Genomic DNA, 18,580 nt, shown 5'->3' with positions numbered 1-18,580 from the left:
GCTGAATGTGTGTGTGTGTAAATATATATATATATATATATATATATATATATATATATATATATATGTGTGTGTGTGTGTGTGTGTGTGTGTGTGTGTGTATATATATATATATATATATATATATATATATATATATATATATATATATATATATATATATATATATATATATATATATTTTTTTTTTTACTCTTTGAACTTGAGATTTATTTAGTTAGCTAATTTTCAAATAAGTTAGTATTTGTGGAACTGTATCCTCAAATACATTAAAATAAAATAAAATAAATTGGTCAAACTAATGCTTTATTTATGCTAGGATATATGTATATATATATACATTATATATAGGATATATTCTATATCCTATTTTACATTATAAGGTATTCTTCTCAAATCAAAGTCAGTTAACAGCTTGTTTCCACTGTGACTATGGACTATGTTCCCATTGCACTTTTAGTGAAGTCAGTTATTGAAGTCCCACAGAACTAGAACCAAAGGAGTGTCACTTTTAATCAAGATATTCATTAGTAAAATCAGATCAAATCAATCAGAGGGGCAAGACCAGAATATTTTACATGCCTAATGCCACTGTTCATACATCCAGGAGGTAATAAAGATCAGCACTAATACAGCTTAATTATTATACTGCAGTGTAATAAACTTGACTGATCAATTTGGACTAAAATGACTGAGGAAGACTAGATCTAAGGCCCAGGAAGGAATTAGTCAAAAGATTACAGACTTCACATATTCCTATCATTTATAGCTAATACGAGATATCCTTGTGAAAAAAATTAGTGTGCTTAATTGTACTAAATGTGCATTTCAAATCTTAAACATATAAAATATAATTAAATAAAAGTCCACGTATTAAGTATACTTTAATGTATTTCTTCTTCGTCTTCTTTTTTTAACATAAAATCATTGTTTTAATAATCATTTGTCATGCTTTAAATATATAAACAGAAATCGAGTTGCTTTAAGCACATGTTAAGTACTTGATATTAATTTTAACCATAGTGTGGCATTCCAAATTACATTTAAAGTTATATTATTTGTACTAAATTAAATTAAATATATGACATACAACTTTCAATAGAAATTACAGTAAAGTATATTTTAGTTTTACAAATACTTGTCAATATATTCAGTAGTACACCTTAACAATATAAAAAAATGGAATTGTGAAATTATATAAAAAGACGCACTAATGTGGGTCAATAAACACTCTAATGTTCGTTATAATGTATTCAGAAACCCTCACATTACAAAGTATTATAACTGTAACAATATTGGATAGCTACTGTCACATGCGAAATATTGTGCAAAAGACCAAATAACATAAAAATGTACACACGAATATAATAGCGTTTTTGTCAGTTTCGTTTTAAGCACCCACAGATCAGAACGAGCTCATTTCATCTCAGAGACCAATGACAGCATGGCGTTTGCGGGCTACGCACATCGGCATCCTTGCTGACGTGTAGTGGTTCCCATCAGTCCGCGCATGCGCAGAGGCGGCGGCTCAATGTACGCAACACCGGCGCTGTGCTGGAGTTTGACGTGGCACTCTCGGCTCGCGATTCAACATCAACCAGAGGAAAGGACACATCAATTGCTTTCAGGTAAGTCTCTATTATTTTGTCGTGTACTAACAAACTAAAATGAGTTTTGAAAGTCAACCGTATTTTGACCTTAGTGTATAAGCGCCATTCTTTAGAGGCCCTGTGTATTATATTTGTAAGTTTGGCTTATACAGTTTCCATCTCTAGCGGAACATATTTCGTAACTTTGTATCGCCGACAGCTGGTCTACGCACATTGTTGTCAGTAAGCTTATATCGATTCTATATATCCACGGCATGTGGGGAAGTTTTTCCCCAATATGCACTTAATTCAGTGAAGTGAAACATTACAGGTCTTTGAGGTGTCAGGTCAGACGGATACTGTAGCATTAGTCTCGCGCTGTAGCATCTCTGTTCTGTTATGACGTCGCAGATCTGAATACCGTGTGTGTTGTTGAGTGATAGAAATGAAAATGTGTCTTTATCAGAGAGATAGCCTACTGAAAACCTCTTGCGGAAACACTGACGTGAAGTCTCAGACAAAAAATAAATAAATAAATAAATAAATAAAAATGTTTATTGTAACTACGCACACTGTAGGCCTATAATTAGCTTGTAAAAATGTGTTATTAGAGTGCAAAAAAAAAAAAGAAAGAAAAGAAGCTACAATAAAACCTGTTTGTTGATCAACTGCGATAGTAAAACAGTATTATATTTAAGAAAACGATACTTGCCATTATACTGGTTTATTTGAGATAAACAAAGTATGAATCATCTTTTTAGTTAATGGGAAATTCCCTACATCACTTTATTTTTTTATTAATATCAGTTATGTACAATGGATTTATATATGTTGCATTTTATGTTATGAATTTATGAAGTATTTTTTTTAAAGCCTGTTTTGTTGTTTTAGGCCATTTTTGATTAACTTTAAATCATCATGTTGCCTTTTTTATTATTAAAACTAGTACATTGTAAAGTAACAAACTATATTTTAATAGCTCAGATATGTTGGTAAGTTTACAGTTACCATAATGATCTCAGCTTTAATGTGAACTAATTTGAGGGTTGAATACAATAGTAAAACCATTATATTCATATATGGCCGATTGTGTTATCATGAGCTCCTCTTATCTAGGTCTAGTGACAAAGTTCCTGAACACACGTGCTCAGGGTTGAGGTATATATCACTCTAAACTCTTGAAAACATTTCATCATAATTGTATTGAATATGCACTTGTGGGATACCTGATGTGGTGACTAACATAATGAATGTACTAAATTGCAATTTAAATTGTAATTACAAGAATATATTTAAACACATGGCACAGAAGTTTCAATAGAAATGACGTTAAAGTATGTTTTATTTTACCATAAATGCTTGTCAATAAATTCAGCAGTACACTTTAATCAAATTTCAAAGACAGGAAAGTTATTATGAAATTGCATGCAAAAATATAGTTGATAAAATACATTTTAAGGTTCAGGTGATTGCATTTAATATAAATTTTAATTATAATACGTTACATTTCATTGCAATTAATTAAAATGCAATTTAGTTCCCCCGAAAACATAACTTTCAGTGCACACTTAAGTATATTCTTTTCCATAATTTGTACTCTTTTCAAAGTATGCTAAAGTGTACTTCCTTTTCCACAATGGTTAGTATATGGCCAGTGCAACACACAGATTAGAAGTTTCATGCCTTTAACATTAAAAGTCCATGTGTATGTTTTGTTTTGAAACCCACATAATGAATTCACCCCCTTTCTTCTGTTCCAGATCACCCTTTTTGGTCCCAGAGTGGAATGAAAACTGTATAAGAGTAGGATGAGTCAGCAAGGTTATGTTGCCGCCCCTCCATACTCCCAGGCCCAAGCTGGAATGGGGGGATACTCTGCTGGTTTTGGGAACCCCCCACCTCAGTCGCATTATGGCGCTTATGGATCTCCTCCACAGGGTTACTCCGCCCCTCCAACAGGTAAAGTGAATCTTCTTTTCTTGAGTTCTGTTCTAAAGCTGGCAAGTTTCATCTTGTCCTCATGATACAGGAGTCTCAGCACCACATGAGCTTAAATAAATAGACCTAAACAGTGTCAATCCATTATGAAACCACTTTTCTTTACAGTGTCAGCAGTCCCTATATCCTCTGCAGTTTATATGCTGTAATTATATTTTTGTCACAGTATTATCTTCTCGCATGATTCTTTACATGTAAAATGAATCCTGTGTTTCCAGGTGTGCTCAAGCCTCCTGCCTCCTCTTCTTCTGGGATGCCTCCACCACCGGTATCCAGCCAGTATGGAGCTAACATTCAGCAGAATGGGGCCCATCCCCACAGGTGAAAACTAGTTCAATGTGATGATGCATTCATGAAATCGCAATTTTCTATAATAATAATAATAATAATATGTATTTTTTGTGCTCTTGCCAGTTTCCCTCCTCCTGTTGCTTCAGCTCCTTCTATGTCTCCTTATGGACAGCCTCCTCAAAGTGCTTTTTATAGTATGGCACAAGCCCCGCCTCCAACTCAACAGCTGACCAATCAAATGAGTGGCATGAACATCGGAGGATATGGTAAGTTAGATGCCATTTTATATTGCTTTTAAGTGGATTGACTTTCAGTTGGCCTATTTTACACCAATGCATGCACTGTGATCTTTAGGCCAAAGGCCCATGCAGGTACCACAGTCTCCTTCCAGCTCAGCAGCACCACAACAATATCACACATCACCTCCACCAGCAATGGGGCATCCGCCCATTTCTCCACCAGGACAGCAGCAGCCATCATTTGTATCTCCTCCACCAATGGCCATGATGGGTTCTGTGACAGCTCCACCAATGGGAATGTCTGGCCCACCTGGACCAGGTGTCCACCAACCACCAATGGGACCCCAAGGCTATCAACAGCAACCAGGTAAGAACTAGGAAACATTGCACCAATGATTAAGAAAAAGTTCAAGAGCTTCTCTTTAATGATGAGTTGTATCTCATTTGTTAAAATACTGTAGAATTTAGAATTATACTTTGGAATATTTAAGATTTTGGAAAATAGTTTCTTTGGAAGTCTCTCAAGGCTGCACATTAAAAACAGTAATATTGTGAAATATTACTACAATTTAAAATAACTGTTTTCTATATGAATATATTTTAATCGTGATGCAAAAGTGTATTTTCAGCATCATTACTCCAGTCTTCAGTGTCACATGATCCTTCTGAAATCATTCTAATATGCTGAATTGGTGTTCAAGAAACTTTTCTGATAATTATCAATGTCGCACCCAATTGTGCTGCATTACATTTTTGTGGAAAATGTATTTTTTTCAACTTCAAAAGAAGTGTTTATTTTAAGTCTTTTGCAACATTATAAATGCTTTATGATCAATTTAATGTGTATTTGCTGAATCTTACCTCAAACTTTTCAAAACTATTAAGGTGCGAAAACTATTTTAACATTTTTCAGAATAATATTTAGTTTTTTAATATGACTTCTGAAGATTGTGAGACTGAAGACTAGACTAATGATACTGAAAATTACACTTTGCTCACAGGAAAACAATCACATTTTAAAATCTATTCAAATTGAAAACAGTCCTTTTAAACTGTAATAATATATCACAATATTACTGTTTTTACTGTATTTGTAAATGACGTAAATGCAGCCTTGCTGAGCATAAGATACTACTTTCAAAAAACATAAAAAAATCTGAATTATTCCACACTATTTGACTGGCAGTGTATATGTTAAACATAAGTCCTTGTTAAAAAAACAATCAATTGACTAATTGAAATAACTATTTTTGCTTCTAACCTGAAGGGAGCCCGATTTCAGGCCCGTATGGTGCACAAATGGCAGGTCAACAGATGGCAGGGCCACAGTCAGGTGCTTTCCCAGGAGGTTTTCCTGGAGGTACCGCACAAATGGCAGGCCCTCCTCAAAAGAAGCTGGACCCAGACTCTATTCCAAGCACGGTAACAACAGACAAAAATGCTGCTTTTCAAAATAAAAGCGTTTAAATTTGTGCACATTTCAGGTTACACTGTCTGTTGCAGACGCAAGTGATTGAGGATGACCAGGCTAAGAGAGGAGGCCAGGTGTACGTCACAAACATCAGAGGTCAGGTGCCTCCACTGGTCACCACAGATTTCACAGTGCAGGACCAAGGTGAGCATGGCAGCTGTCTTTACACTTCTCTCCTAATATTAGCATAAAAGGGGTTTTGTTTAACATATTAATCTTTCTTCTGTCATTTTAAGGGAATGCCAGCCCAAGGTTCATGCGGTGCACAACATATTCCTTCCCCAGCACTGCTGACCTTGCAAAGCAGTGCAAAGTGCCTCTGGCAGCCATTATTAAACCCTTTGCCACTCTGCCCAAAAATGAGGTATGCAGCATTTTCTCAGAACTCTTGATTTTAGCAGTTCTTCAGTTTTGAGTTTGTGTACTAGATTTAGTTTTACATTCAGACATTTAGCAGACATGATTTACAAATGAGGAATGCTACAACATAAGTGACTTTTAAATGTAGTTATGTTTAGTATTTGGGCTGGGCTATATGCCGATATTATCGTATATCGGATGTCTCATAAGTATCGCAATGTCGACATTAACAGTTAGGTAACTGATTATGATTATGGACATTATCAGAAAAAAAAACACTAAAGACACACAAATTTTGCCTCTTATATACGCAAACACTGGACTGAGATCACATTCTTAAACATTCAAATGGACAAATACAGACAGAATTATATCACAACGATCTAATAAATACAATCGGTTATGTCTTAAGTTAGTTTAAGCACAAAATAAGAAAAGTAAAACCAAACTTTGTGACAATAATTAAGACCAAACTGAATATGTTGTGTGTTTGTGTGTGTCGGCAATGTTTTCTCGGCGGGGGCGGGGCGTGGTGGGGGTGGGGCTTAGGTAGACGATATTATCGGATGTTTAGTGCTGGAAAACTGTACATGTGTTTCCTTGTGAAACAGATGCACACTTTAGTTTATTTTTAAAAAGAGTAATTAATACGAAAAGCATAGACTTTAAAATAATCTTCTAAAGTGAAAATTGGAATTAATGTTTTTTAAGATTAATTGTTATTAAATGAAAATGTATTATACATAAGTTTAAATTTATATTAATTGTAATTAGTTGAATTAGTAAGCCTTTTTGACCCATTTAAGTAGATATATGATGTCAAATAACAAACTATGGATACAATGATAATCAAGTGCTTAACATGTGCTTTAGTATGTTAGTCATTCCATCAAAATAAGTGTATTGAAGTGTGATGAAGAAAAGCTTATTAAAACCTAAAATGCGCTTTAACATAGAAATTTAAACATGACATTATTACAAAGTGCACGTTAAAAAAATATACTGTTTTAAGATACAGTCATGAATTTGTGCTCTCTTTAAGTTCACTTAAGTGTCCTTTTATTTTAGTTTTTAAAACATACTTAGAAGATTTGAAGTACAATTACAATTTAACACATGAATGAATGACCTTTTGTTTGTTGTTGTCTTTTGTGTTATCTTTGGAAAATACTGCCTATGGAATATGTTTAAAACCTAATTCATGGGTGTCCCCTTAGTTTATTGTCTCAGTTGTTTAATAGTGGTTTTGAAGACATGTTTAACTCGAGAGTCTCTCATTGCTTTACCCTTCATATTTGTGCTTCAGTGCCTTTTTAGGAAATGTTGGTATTCTCACGAGAGGCTAATTCGTTTAAGTTCAGTGTCAGATGAGAAGTTTATTGTACTCTCAAGTAAAGGAGGAAATAAGACCACATTTTAAGGCACGATACACTGCAGTCAGTTTTGATTCCGAGCCGTGTGACTCCATATTGCAGCATTTATGATTACAAATTCATTTGTATTCCCTTTCACCCTTAATAAAAGCTCATTGGGTAACACTTTAGATTAGTGGTTAGATTAGTGGTTTATTATCATGCTGATTACTTGCATATTGACTTATAAAGCACACTTTTATACCTTATTCTACATGAGCATACTTAATCCACCCCAAATCTAAACTTAACAACTACCTTACAAACTATTAATAGGCAGCAAATTAGTAGTTTATTGAGGAAATACTCTTAGTTAGTAGTGAAAATGTTCCCTAATCTGTTACTGTTCATCGTCAATGCCACCTTATTAAAATGACACAGCAACAATTAAATATTGTACTACAATTTAGAAGCTGACTGAAAACCTTTAATGCAATTTAAATGCAGTGATCTCAGCTTAAGCTTTTTTCCATTTTAATATCTATGTGCTTTATATTTTATATACATATATAAAAAGAAGTGTATGTGCAGCTATATATAGGCATACAGAAACCTTGTGGTATATGTTACAGTTAATAAGTTAAGGCTGTATATAGGTCTTATTTTTCCTTCCCTCTCTGGTCTCTATAGAGTCCTCTGTACATTGTAAATCACGGTGAGACTGGACCGATCCGCTGCAACCGCTGTAAGGCCTACATGTGTCCTTACATGCAGTTTATGGATGGAGGACGACGCTACCAGTGTGGCTTCTGCAGCTGCGTTAATGAAGGTTGGTACTGTACCATTGAGACCGCTGGGACCTTCATTCTTACGCTGTGTTTCTTGTCAACATATGGTGGGGACTATTTGTCTGGGAGTGTTTCTAAAAATGGTGTTTCACTACCTTTCCAGTTCCAGTGCAGTATTTCCAGCATTTGGACCATATGGGGAGAAGAATGGATCTGTATGAGAGACCAGAACTGTCTCTGGGCTCATACGAGTTCATTGCCACATTGGATTATTGCAAGGTAACAGAGAAGTTGTTTGAAAATAAGGATGCACACTTTTTATGTAAGTGTATAATGGTCACAGTTAGAGTTTATCACATTAGTAAGGTTTAATAGTAATAGATTGCATTTGATTTATCAAAAAAAAAGTGCTTTGCTAAAATTTTACTACTCTGTAGTAATGTAATGGTACATTTTTGTATTATCTTCTCATGGAGCAGGGTCCAAAGTAGGCTGAAATCTCAAATAACTTAATTTCAATTTAGTTATCGGACTAAACAGGTCCACGACACATTTTTGGCCCCAGTCCGTGCCTGGGTTCCTGACACCATTATCTTCTATGTGGGCTCCTGTTTTTCTCAGAAGTTTATTCATCTTTGAGGATCAGCTCCTCAATCCCTATACTGTACAGTTCATTGGGAGTCAAAACAAGGAGTCTTTATCGTGATCCTGTTTTCCACTGTTGTGTTTTGAGAGACTGTAATATGTTCATCTTGGCATTTCTGTATATAAAAAGATAAAAAGTGTTCTTGTGCATATGATATGCTTTCACATGATTGCAAACGTAGTGTATTCTCTGCCACAAGATATGTGTATGAATTCTGTAGAGAACAAGCAAAAACAGCCCACTTTGAAGTTCACGAACTACCATCATTCATTCTGTAATGTTCTCTTTTGTCTTTAAGAATAATAAGCCTCCGAATCCTCCTGCCTACATCTTCATGATCGATGTCTCCTACAACAACATAAAAAGTGGACTTGTGAAACTAATATGCGAGGAACTGAAGACGCTGCTTGACCTACTTCCAAAGTAAGTTGAGCGTTAATGTTTGCTGTCTATTTTTAAAGACAATGAGGGGGATCGTTCTTCATAACAACTTTAATACTTGAGCATTTAGTTTCTTTGTTGCTCTTGGATGTTGATAGTGGATATGTACATTCATTGTTTTTGGTAACACTTTAGTACAGGGACCTATTCTCACTATTAACTAGTTGCTTGTTAACATGCCTTTTATTTACAAATTGGCTGTTTATTAGTAATTATACGGCACATATTCTTTATGACCATATTCTACATCCCTCATCCTAATACCTAACTTAACAATTTCCTTACTAACTATTAATAAACAGCAAATTAGGAGTTTATTGAAGCAAAAGTCATAGTTTAATGGTTTGTTAATAGTGAGAATTGGACCTTAAAATAAATAAAGTAAAAAATTTTTTGCTATTCAGCGTCAATTTCAGGTTAAAATCTGTGTTTAGGGAAAATGTACACTGTAGATGTCATCTGCTGTTATTGGTCTCTTTACTTTTAAAGTTTTTTCACCAGGGTTATCGTAAATTAAACTAAAGCTATTAAAAAATAATTTTGTTCATTGAAATTAAACTAAAATAATATTAAATACAAATATGAAGATGAAAAAAGAAAAGAAAATGTAACTGACCTTTAAATAAATAAACTAAAACGGAAATAAAATGTATTCAATTTAAATGTTAAATGTAAATTTTTTTTACAAAATAAAATCGAATGAAAATGACGAGCACATAATAAAATGACTAAAATGTTATATTTAAATAAAAACTAATTTTATATAAATATTAAATACTAAAATAATAATATCATTGTTCACAATTTATAATCACATTTTTTTTTTTAGGAATTTACAATTTTTTATGCATATTATATAATTAATTGTAATTATAATTTTTCATCTTACGTATATATGTTTTAAATGAATCCCTATACATAAATTATATAGAAATGTAAAACAAATCTACATTTTAAAACATTTCCGCAAATTGCAAACATTTGACCTGTCAGCAAGCATCTGGCGACTCTGTTCTGGCGTGTGGACTGAAATTGAGCAGAGGGACTAGATCAGTCTGTTAGTCTTTTAATGTTTGGACAGCTAAGACTGTAAGGATCTGGATTGCACTGAAGATATATTTAGGATTGCTTTCATGACGCCCCGCTCCAGGTGTTTGGCTGGAAGTGTAGATGAAGCCTCGGGCAGAAGCCTCCCCTCCGTTTTCTGTCCGCACCTCTCAGGTTGAACACATGTTCATCTCAGCCACTATCAGCCTGGAATGTGAATGAATCCAGCTGAAAAAGAGCCCCGATCCTCTGCCAAATATGGTAACGGGAGAACAAGCTAGAAAAAAAACAAAAAACTAGGGAGAGAAACAATTCCAATATCTCATCATTTGAAAATGTCTGCCTGAAGGAAGTCAGGAGGTTCAGCGGCTCTAGTTCTTCAACAGTATTAAACGTCTGCTGGCACACATGGCTTCAATTATACCGTTTCTTTGGGTGATGGCCAGCTGAGAGGTGAGCTTTTGATTCACATCTGAGGAACATCTTTTTTTGCACCCTCCTAAACTACGACTTCTCCTCGGCTGTTTCCTAAGGGTATGTCCTTATTTGTATGGGACCTGACCTCACTCTGAAAACAGTCCAAATAAGCCTGTGCCATTAGATCTGATTTCTCTCCTCTGGTCCTGGCTTTGCTTGCTAGATTGTGCACCGTTAATGAAAACAACATTGAGTCGATGGGGTCTGTTAGGGCCTGATAGGATTTGTATTGGAGCGTTTGTCTCTAGTTTAATGAGAGACTTGGAATATATGGACTGTGAGTGATCCAAACCATCCCCATGTTTTACAGTCTTACAAATGTAACCTTAGAAAGCTACAAAGCCCAGATACAGACGTCAATCTGCAATGCTTATATTCACTGGCCCATGCAGTATGCTATCAGCTACTACACAGTGCTCTGGTAGATGTTAGATGGTGAAATGTGCACATTTCTTTAACTGATGGAACTGATCATTGTAGTTTTTTTTCAAGCAGCTGGGGAATAATACTGGGAAATGAAAACACTTGACAGCCAATCATAATACATTCGTGTTTATAGAGCTTTAAAACTGTGGTGCACTGATTATGAACAGAACATAAATGCTAATATAGTTATTGTTATAGTTATCTTTATAGTTCTCATTCTTGAATAATATATGTAGGCATCATTCTATCATTCATAAATGGACCTTTAAACTATACTTAAATGTATATATATAAAAAAGCTAATAAAAATGAGAAAAGCACATAAAATTATAAAAAAAAAATCAATTTGAATTTAAACAAAATATAGTTATTGTTATAGGACTAATTATCACTCTATCATCGCTAGTTTTTTCTAATGCATTTAATGCATTGCTTTTATTTTTTATGTTTAATTATAGAAAAATGTTACTGTTTAAAAGAAAGTATTTCCACAATTTCATGTTGTCAAATGTTAGTGGAATATATAATCATAATTAGTTATATATTTACATTAATTTGATGAACTACCTGCAGTGTACTCAGGTAAAGCAATATATAATCTACTGCAAATCTCATTACTTTTGTCAAAAAATGTGACTTATGTTATTACCCAGTGCTTTATATAAAGTTATCTAAATATGTTCAACTGTATCTGAATACATAGAGTATATTCAACACTTTTTTTTAATGAACTTATCGATTTTCTTATGTTCTTTGTCTTTTGAAGAGAGGAGGGAGCAGAGACTTCACCCATCAGAGTGGGTTTTGTCACCTATAATAAGATCCTGCACTTCTATAACGTGAAGAGCGCTCTGGCCCAGCCGCAGATGATGGTGGTCTCTGATGTATCTGAGATGTTTGTACCACTTCTCGACGGATTCCTCGTCAACTTCCAGGAGTCCCGAGCTGTCATCAACAAGTAGGTTCATCTCTGAATGTAGTTATTTAAAATGCACTTCTACAATATTACATTGACTCATATACAGCATTTAGTATTAGTATTAAAGGGGGGGTGAAATGCTCGTTTTCACTCAATATCCTGTTAATCTTGAGTACCTATAGAGTAGTACTGCATCCTTCATAACTCCAAAAAGTCTTTATTTTTATTATATTTATAAGAGAAAGATAGTCTGTACCGATTTTTCCCGGAAAAACACGACCGGCTAGAGGCGTGACGTGTGGGCGGAGCTAAAGAATCACGAGCGCCAGTAGGCTTTTGAGTTGAGAGCGTTTGGAAACTGTGAAACAGATCCAGAGGCTGAAATTTAACAAGAGCAGCATCAGCAAAGGCGGTATGCTATGTGGTATGTACTGAAACTGTATATATTTGCTTAGCGGTTTTGGAAAATGACTAAGTTCCACTTTATGTCGTCTTTTTTTTTTTTAAGCTGTACATGTGGAAAGTGCAGTTTGATGACAACATCGCATGTTGTTTACTTGATGTGCTTACGCGCCGATAGCTAAGTTAACAACACAGAGATATTTGAAGCAGTTTTACACACCGCATGTGGTTCCAACACACAATCGTGACCCTTTTCCGTTGGGTCTGCATTATCCTTAAGAAATAAACGATGTGCAATCCGAAATGCAGGGAACAAACAAAAACACTTGCACAACTCCGTTGATGCTCTGTAAAAATAAACTCCGTCCACTGGTCCCTTAATGCTGTTTCTCTTTTGGTAATCTGTGCAGGGTTGTCTTGCCCTGGCAACCAAAAACACACTCCTTTTGTGACATTTCGCGATGCTCTCGCTCTCGCTATGATCAGGCTGTGCTCAGCCTCTCTCTGCTCTGCTATACGGGAGCGTGCTCTTCCGGCAGAAGTGCCTCAGGACCCATATAAGGAAATTCCGCTCCATCTAACGTCACACAGAGCCATACTCGAAAAAAACTTTCCGAAACTTGTGACAAACCGGAAGAGGTTTTTTTGGAACAAAAATACTCCTTCAAACATACAACTTAATTTTTTGAAACTTTGTCCATGTTTAGCATGGGAATCCAACTCTTTAACAGTGTAAAAAACTCAGTATGCATGAAATAGCATTTCACCCCCCCTTTAAAGTATATATGTGTGTGTGTGTGTGTGTTTATAGTCATATTAAGTAGTGCAATGAAATTCTTAGTTTATCTCCTCCCGAGAAAGACAGAACAGATGTTACAAAGACATTCAAATATAAAGAATATACAAGAATATGGTACAAGACAAAGTATAAAATAATATACAAATAAATATGTAATGCATACATGTTGTTTTATTAAAGCAATATATCTGCATATTTGTTATTGGATACTTAAACAATTATGCATTAGACAAATGCTTTATATAAAATGACTGCATATAAAAATGTACACGTTTTTATTTAATGCATTCCATGGGAATCAAACCCATGACCTTGGTGTTGCTGACATGTTGTACGCTTTGAGCTTTAAGAATGCAAAATTAATTAACACATTAATCATTTCTCAATTATAACATCATTAATAAGTAATGGATTCAATTATATCAATAATTATTTAACAATTAATTAATTATGCAGGAAACTGATATTGGTATTAAATTCACAATATCAATTAATAAAATACTTTGCATGCATCACTAATGTTTCAATAGAAACATGAGTAATGGATCATTTCTCAGATGATGTAAACTGCTCAGACTAGCAATCACTTCCTAATCTTATACTCTTCTGTAATTCACTGTCATTATCCTAAAGCATGGCTTGACTTCATGAGACAGAAATAGCTTATTCTTGTTGTTAATATGAATTTCTGTATTTTTTTCTTTAGCCTTTTAGATCAGATCCCTGACATGTTTGCTGACACCAACGAGAGCGAGACGGTTTTCGCTCCGGTCATCCAAGCTGGTGTGGAGGCACTGAAGGTAAAAACAAATCGAAGAGGCTCAAGTGTTTACCAAACAGTGACATCAGTCAGTCTGGAATGTCCCTCTGTAATTGTATGTGCATATTTAGCCTCATCCTTAGCTTTTTGACACTGTTTAAAGAATAGTGCAAGCAGGCTTTGTGTGATAGACATGCAGTTGTTTCTAGGGCCGTTATTTGAATTCCCAGGCCTGGGATGACATTCCCGTCATCATATCATAACTGGTGACCGCACTGGCTATTTCATAACATCTCTCTTTGACTCTTTAAGGAGTGTTTAATGACACCTCCAGTCCATGACCTTGAAGTTTTGGTCATAGCTTATTCATCAAATATTTTCAATCAAATGCTCTTAATGTATCCTGCTAATACTATTTGATACATACATATGTATGTATATATGTATGTGTGTGTGTGTGTGTGTATTATTTTTTTTTATTATCATTATTATAATTTTTTCTCCTCTCATCAGGCAGCTGAATGCAGTGGCAAACTCTTCATCTTTCATTCCTCCATCCCAACAGCAGAGGCTCCAGGAAAACTCAAAAACAGAGATGACAGAAAACTAGTGGGTACAGAAAAGGAGAAGGTAAATATTTATTTTATTTAATAAAGTTTTGGGAATTTACGAAAAAATAACTTAAAATGTCATCCTTCAATTCATCAATTCATCCTTCCAGAAATTAAACCGGCCATTTACAAAGTCTTAACTTCATAAAGTCTTTGCATTAAATGTTGCTTACACTGTAAAAAAAAAAAAAAAAAAAAAAAAAAAAAAAATATATATATATATATATATATATATATATATATATATATATATATATAAGTTTTTTTTTTCAGTACAAATATCTAAACATCCATAAATCAATATACATTTGCTTTAGATGCATGATGCAGATATGAATTCTTGTTTTCTGGGAAGTGAAACTAAATTAAATTTATATGTAAAAGAACAACAGATATCTGTTAATAGGGTCTGAAAACTTGTTTTTCATTTAAATTAAGTTGTTTTTCCATTTTATTAACCATTACCTCACTTAAAGGGTTAGTTCACCCAAAAAGGAAAATTATGTCATTAATAACTCACCCTCATGTCGTCCCAAACCCGTGAGACCTCCGTTTATCTTCAGAACACAGTTTAAGATATTTTAGATTTAGTCCGAGAGCTCTCAGTCCCTCCATTGAAGCTGTGTGTACGGTGTACTGTCCATGTCCAGAAAGGTAAGAAAAACATCATCAAAGTAGTCCATGTGACATCAGAGGGTCAGTTAGAATTTTTTGAAGCATCAAAAATACATTTTGGTCCAAAAATAGCAAAAATTATGACTTTATTCAGCATTGTCTTCTCTTCCGGGTCTGTTGTGAGCAGGTCTCATTTTTGGGTGAACTAACCTTTAATTTAGATACATTTGACAGCAAACAAGATTTCTTTTTTGTCTTGTCTATTTGCTTCTCAAGTAAATGTGTATGGATTTAAGAATTAAAAACAAGACAAAAATATTGAGGAAGATCATCACTTTTTTGCAGTGTGATCAGAAGATTAAATTTTTTTTTTTTTTTTCAGTAAGTTTTTTCATTTATTGTATTGGTTTGGAGAAGAGCTATTCCAGCCATACGTTTTTATTTATTTTTTTTATTTTTTTTTATGTAAAATGTAATTAAAGTATTCCAAAATTAATAAAAGTAATGGAGATCTGTTGAAAATTGCATTTTCAAAATTTGAAGCGTTGCTTTACATTTGGAGACCATCAATTTATTTCCAAAATTTTCTTTACTTTAAAAAGTCTTAAATTTACCTTCATAAAATGTGCAGAAATCCTGAAAATAGTATTAGTCAAGTTGTCAAATTTATTTGTATAAGTGCTTTTTACAATACACATTGTTTTAAAGCAGCTTTATAAATTCATACTTGTGTGTGTGTGTGTGTGTGTGTGTGTGTGTTCAGACTCTGTTCCAGCCTCAGCGGGGTGTGTATGAGCAGCTGGCTAAAGACTGTGTGGCACAAGGCTGTTGTGTCGACCTCTTCCTGTTTCCTAACCAGTATGTGGATATAGCCACCATGGGAGATGTGCCGTCACACACCGGCGGCTCCATCTACAAGTACAGCAACTTCCAGGTACACCATAACACACACATACTGAAACACAGACGCTGTGAACATTGTACAAAATAAAGATGAGCTCTTCTGTATTACTGCCCTCTTGTGGTCAGACCTCAATATTGTTATCTTTCCAGATGGAGGTGAATGGTCAACAGTTTGTCAGTGACCTCAGGAGAGATGTGGAGAAGTCCATCGGCTTCGACGCCGTCATGCGCATCCGTACTGGAACAGGTAATCTTTTTGATGGAAGTTAATACTTTTATATAACAAGGATGCATTAAATTGGCACTGACATCAAATTTTGTCCCAATAAATAGAAATGGTAAAATTTCCTCCCTATTATTTGAACTCAATTATTTAGCACTCTGTTTGTTTTTAGGTTGACAAAAAGATTTAAAAGAAAACATTTTAGAGATCAAGGTAAACTAAAATGGAAGAAGCAAAACATTTAATATTCGACCACTGAATGTGACAAGACAAGAAACATTTTGTTTTCAACATGTTAAGTGCATGTGTGCACATTTTAAAATATTACTTGCAGATAGTTCAAAATATTTACTTCCAAACTAGAGAATTTCCTCCACTGTTATATTTCTTTATGCTTTATTTAAATAAATAAGTAGAACATTGGTACGCCCAATGTTCAAGAAATGGTTACAGCAAGAATGTTGTTACAAAATATTTGTATTTCAAAGAAATGTTGTTCTTTTATCAAAGAATGGTTTTGCACAAAAATATTAAGTAGCAACGGCTTTGTTTTCAATACTGATATTGTGAAATTTGGCTGAGAATTGAATGAATAGATCATTCTGGCTCAGAGGAAGACAAGAATCAGGTCTTTGTGGCTTAGTTTTTCTGCTTAGTAAGGGATAATACAAGACTGCATCTTACAAATGGCAAAAATGCATAAAAAGCACGTTTTGTGAGAAAGTGATGTGCTCGAGCAAAACTTGCACTGTTTTTGGAATCAAGAACCATTGCATCGTATTTGTCTGAACATGCATTTTTTTTTAATGAATGGCTGTTCGATAAATTGAATGTAGCTTAAAGAAAAGTCTTTCAAAGACATTAAGAAATCTTACCAGCTCTAAACGTTTAAATGGTAGTGTATGTATGGTATATGCGTTTCCTAACATCTGCATGATCCTGGTCATTCAAGGCTTCAGGGCGACAGACTTCTTTGGCGCGATATACATGAACAACACTACAGATGTGGAAATGGCAGCGGTGGACTGTGACAAGGCCGTGACGGTCGAGTTTAAACACGACGACACACTCAGCGAGGAGTCTGGAGCTGTGATGCAGGTCAGGCTTCACATATGACACTGAGCTCTGAGTCCATCACAAGACCGTCATTAAATACTTGAATGCATCAAGACTGGTCATGTTGAAACACTCTCGACCGTCAAAATTTATCATGCAGCATCAGTAACATCAATAACAATTTTTGATGCATAAAAGCGTTTAAGTGCATTGAGCTGTTTTGATGTGATGCTCTTTGTGTTAGCTTGCAGTCAAGAGCAACACAAATGAGTTTGTTTCCTCTGTTTCCCAGTGTGCACTGCTCTACACCACCATCGGAGGACAGAGGAGGCTGCGGATTCACAACCTCAGTCTGAACTGCAGCTCTCAGCTTTCTGAACTCTACAAGAGCTGCGAGACAGACGCCCTCATCAACTTCTTCGCCAAGTCAGGTGACCGCCTTACCAACTCTTACAAGAATGTACATGAAAACGTCATACAGTCATTACAGATTTACTTCTAGCGGTGACATAATGCTAGATTTTAAAATGTGCCAATCCATTTTTGTGCATTTTTTATGCATTTAGCAGACATTTTTATCCAAAGCAACTTACAAGCGATTCAGGTTAAAACATTTTTTTTTACCTAACATGTGTTCCCTGGGAGGGAGGGAGAGGGAGAGAGAGAGAGAGAATTTTTATTATTATAATTTAACTTTTTTTTTTCTCTCATTTTCATTAATTTTATTACTTCAACTAAGACTTACTTGAACTTGTACATTTAATTTCTTCTTTTTTTTCCAGTGTGTTTTAGGAAACGATAACAACACTGATACGCAGAAACAAATTTATTACCTTTATTTTTAGACATTTTTTTTTTCTTCTACAACCTGTCTTATTCATATTTTAATTATATGAAATAGAGTCATGCTTTCTGGATGTAGATTTCTTTTTTGGGCCACCAACAATTCTTTACAGGCAAATGTGAGATGTATCACATTTTTTTTTTATATTGGAACAAAGGATACTCAGTGCAGGTTTTTCAAACTAAAAGATTTAAGAGTGTGTGATGAGCTCATGGCTACAGTCAGTGATTGTGGTGGATGCTGTTATCCTGCAGCGTATCGGGCCATGCTCAACCAGCCACTGAAGACTGTGAGAGAGATCCTGGTGAACCAGATGGCTCACA

At 34.7% G+C, this 18,580-nt stretch overlaps 1 protein-coding gene across 2 annotated transcripts in view; it reads left to right on the top strand.

The window, feature by feature from the left end:
• Positions 1 to 1,470: 1,470 nt before the first annotated feature.
• Positions 1,471 to 18,580, top strand: part of LOC128016462 (protein transport protein Sec24D) — a 22,203-nt gene continuing 5,093 nt past the window's right edge. For both annotated transcript variants that reach the window (XM_052600979.1, XM_052600977.1), the window contains exons 1-19: positions 1,471 to 1,628; positions 3,350 to 3,548; positions 3,806 to 3,908; positions 4,002 to 4,144; positions 4,233 to 4,484; positions 5,385 to 5,539; positions 5,621 to 5,732; positions 5,825 to 5,952; positions 7,991 to 8,129; positions 8,252 to 8,367; positions 9,033 to 9,157; positions 11,892 to 12,083; positions 13,952 to 14,045; positions 14,519 to 14,635; positions 15,995 to 16,165; positions 16,285 to 16,381; positions 17,310 to 17,455; positions 17,706 to 17,844; positions 18,512 to 18,580. The exon at positions 18,512 to 18,580 is cut by the window's right edge and continues 50 nt beyond it. In XM_052600979.1, coding sequence (XP_052456939.1) covers positions 3,398 to 3,548; positions 3,806 to 3,908; positions 4,002 to 4,144; positions 4,233 to 4,484; positions 5,385 to 5,539; positions 5,621 to 5,732; positions 5,825 to 5,952; positions 7,991 to 8,129; positions 8,252 to 8,367; positions 9,033 to 9,157; positions 11,892 to 12,083; positions 13,952 to 14,045; positions 14,519 to 14,635; positions 15,995 to 16,165; positions 16,285 to 16,381; positions 17,310 to 17,455; positions 17,706 to 17,844; positions 18,512 to 18,580 — 2,449 coding nt within the window. In that variant the 5' untranslated portion in view covers positions 1,471 to 1,628; positions 3,350 to 3,397. The remainder of the gene's footprint in view (positions 1,629 to 3,349; positions 3,549 to 3,805; positions 3,909 to 4,001; positions 4,145 to 4,232; positions 4,485 to 5,384; positions 5,540 to 5,620; positions 5,733 to 5,824; positions 5,953 to 7,990; positions 8,130 to 8,251; positions 8,368 to 9,032; positions 9,158 to 11,891; positions 12,084 to 13,951; positions 14,046 to 14,518; positions 14,636 to 15,994; positions 16,166 to 16,284; positions 16,382 to 17,309; positions 17,456 to 17,705; positions 17,845 to 18,511) is intronic.

The sequence above is a fragment of the Carassius gibelio genome, chromosome A7, assembly GCF_023724105.1.
Source record: "Carassius gibelio isolate Cgi1373 ecotype wild population from Czech Republic chromosome A7, carGib1.2-hapl.c, whole genome shotgun sequence".
NCBI classification, from domain to species: domain Eukaryota; kingdom Metazoa; phylum Chordata; class Actinopteri; order Cypriniformes; family Cyprinidae; genus Carassius; species Carassius gibelio.
Note: the sequence above shows the minus strand (reverse complement) of the source record. Positions and strands in the feature narration are given on the sequence as shown.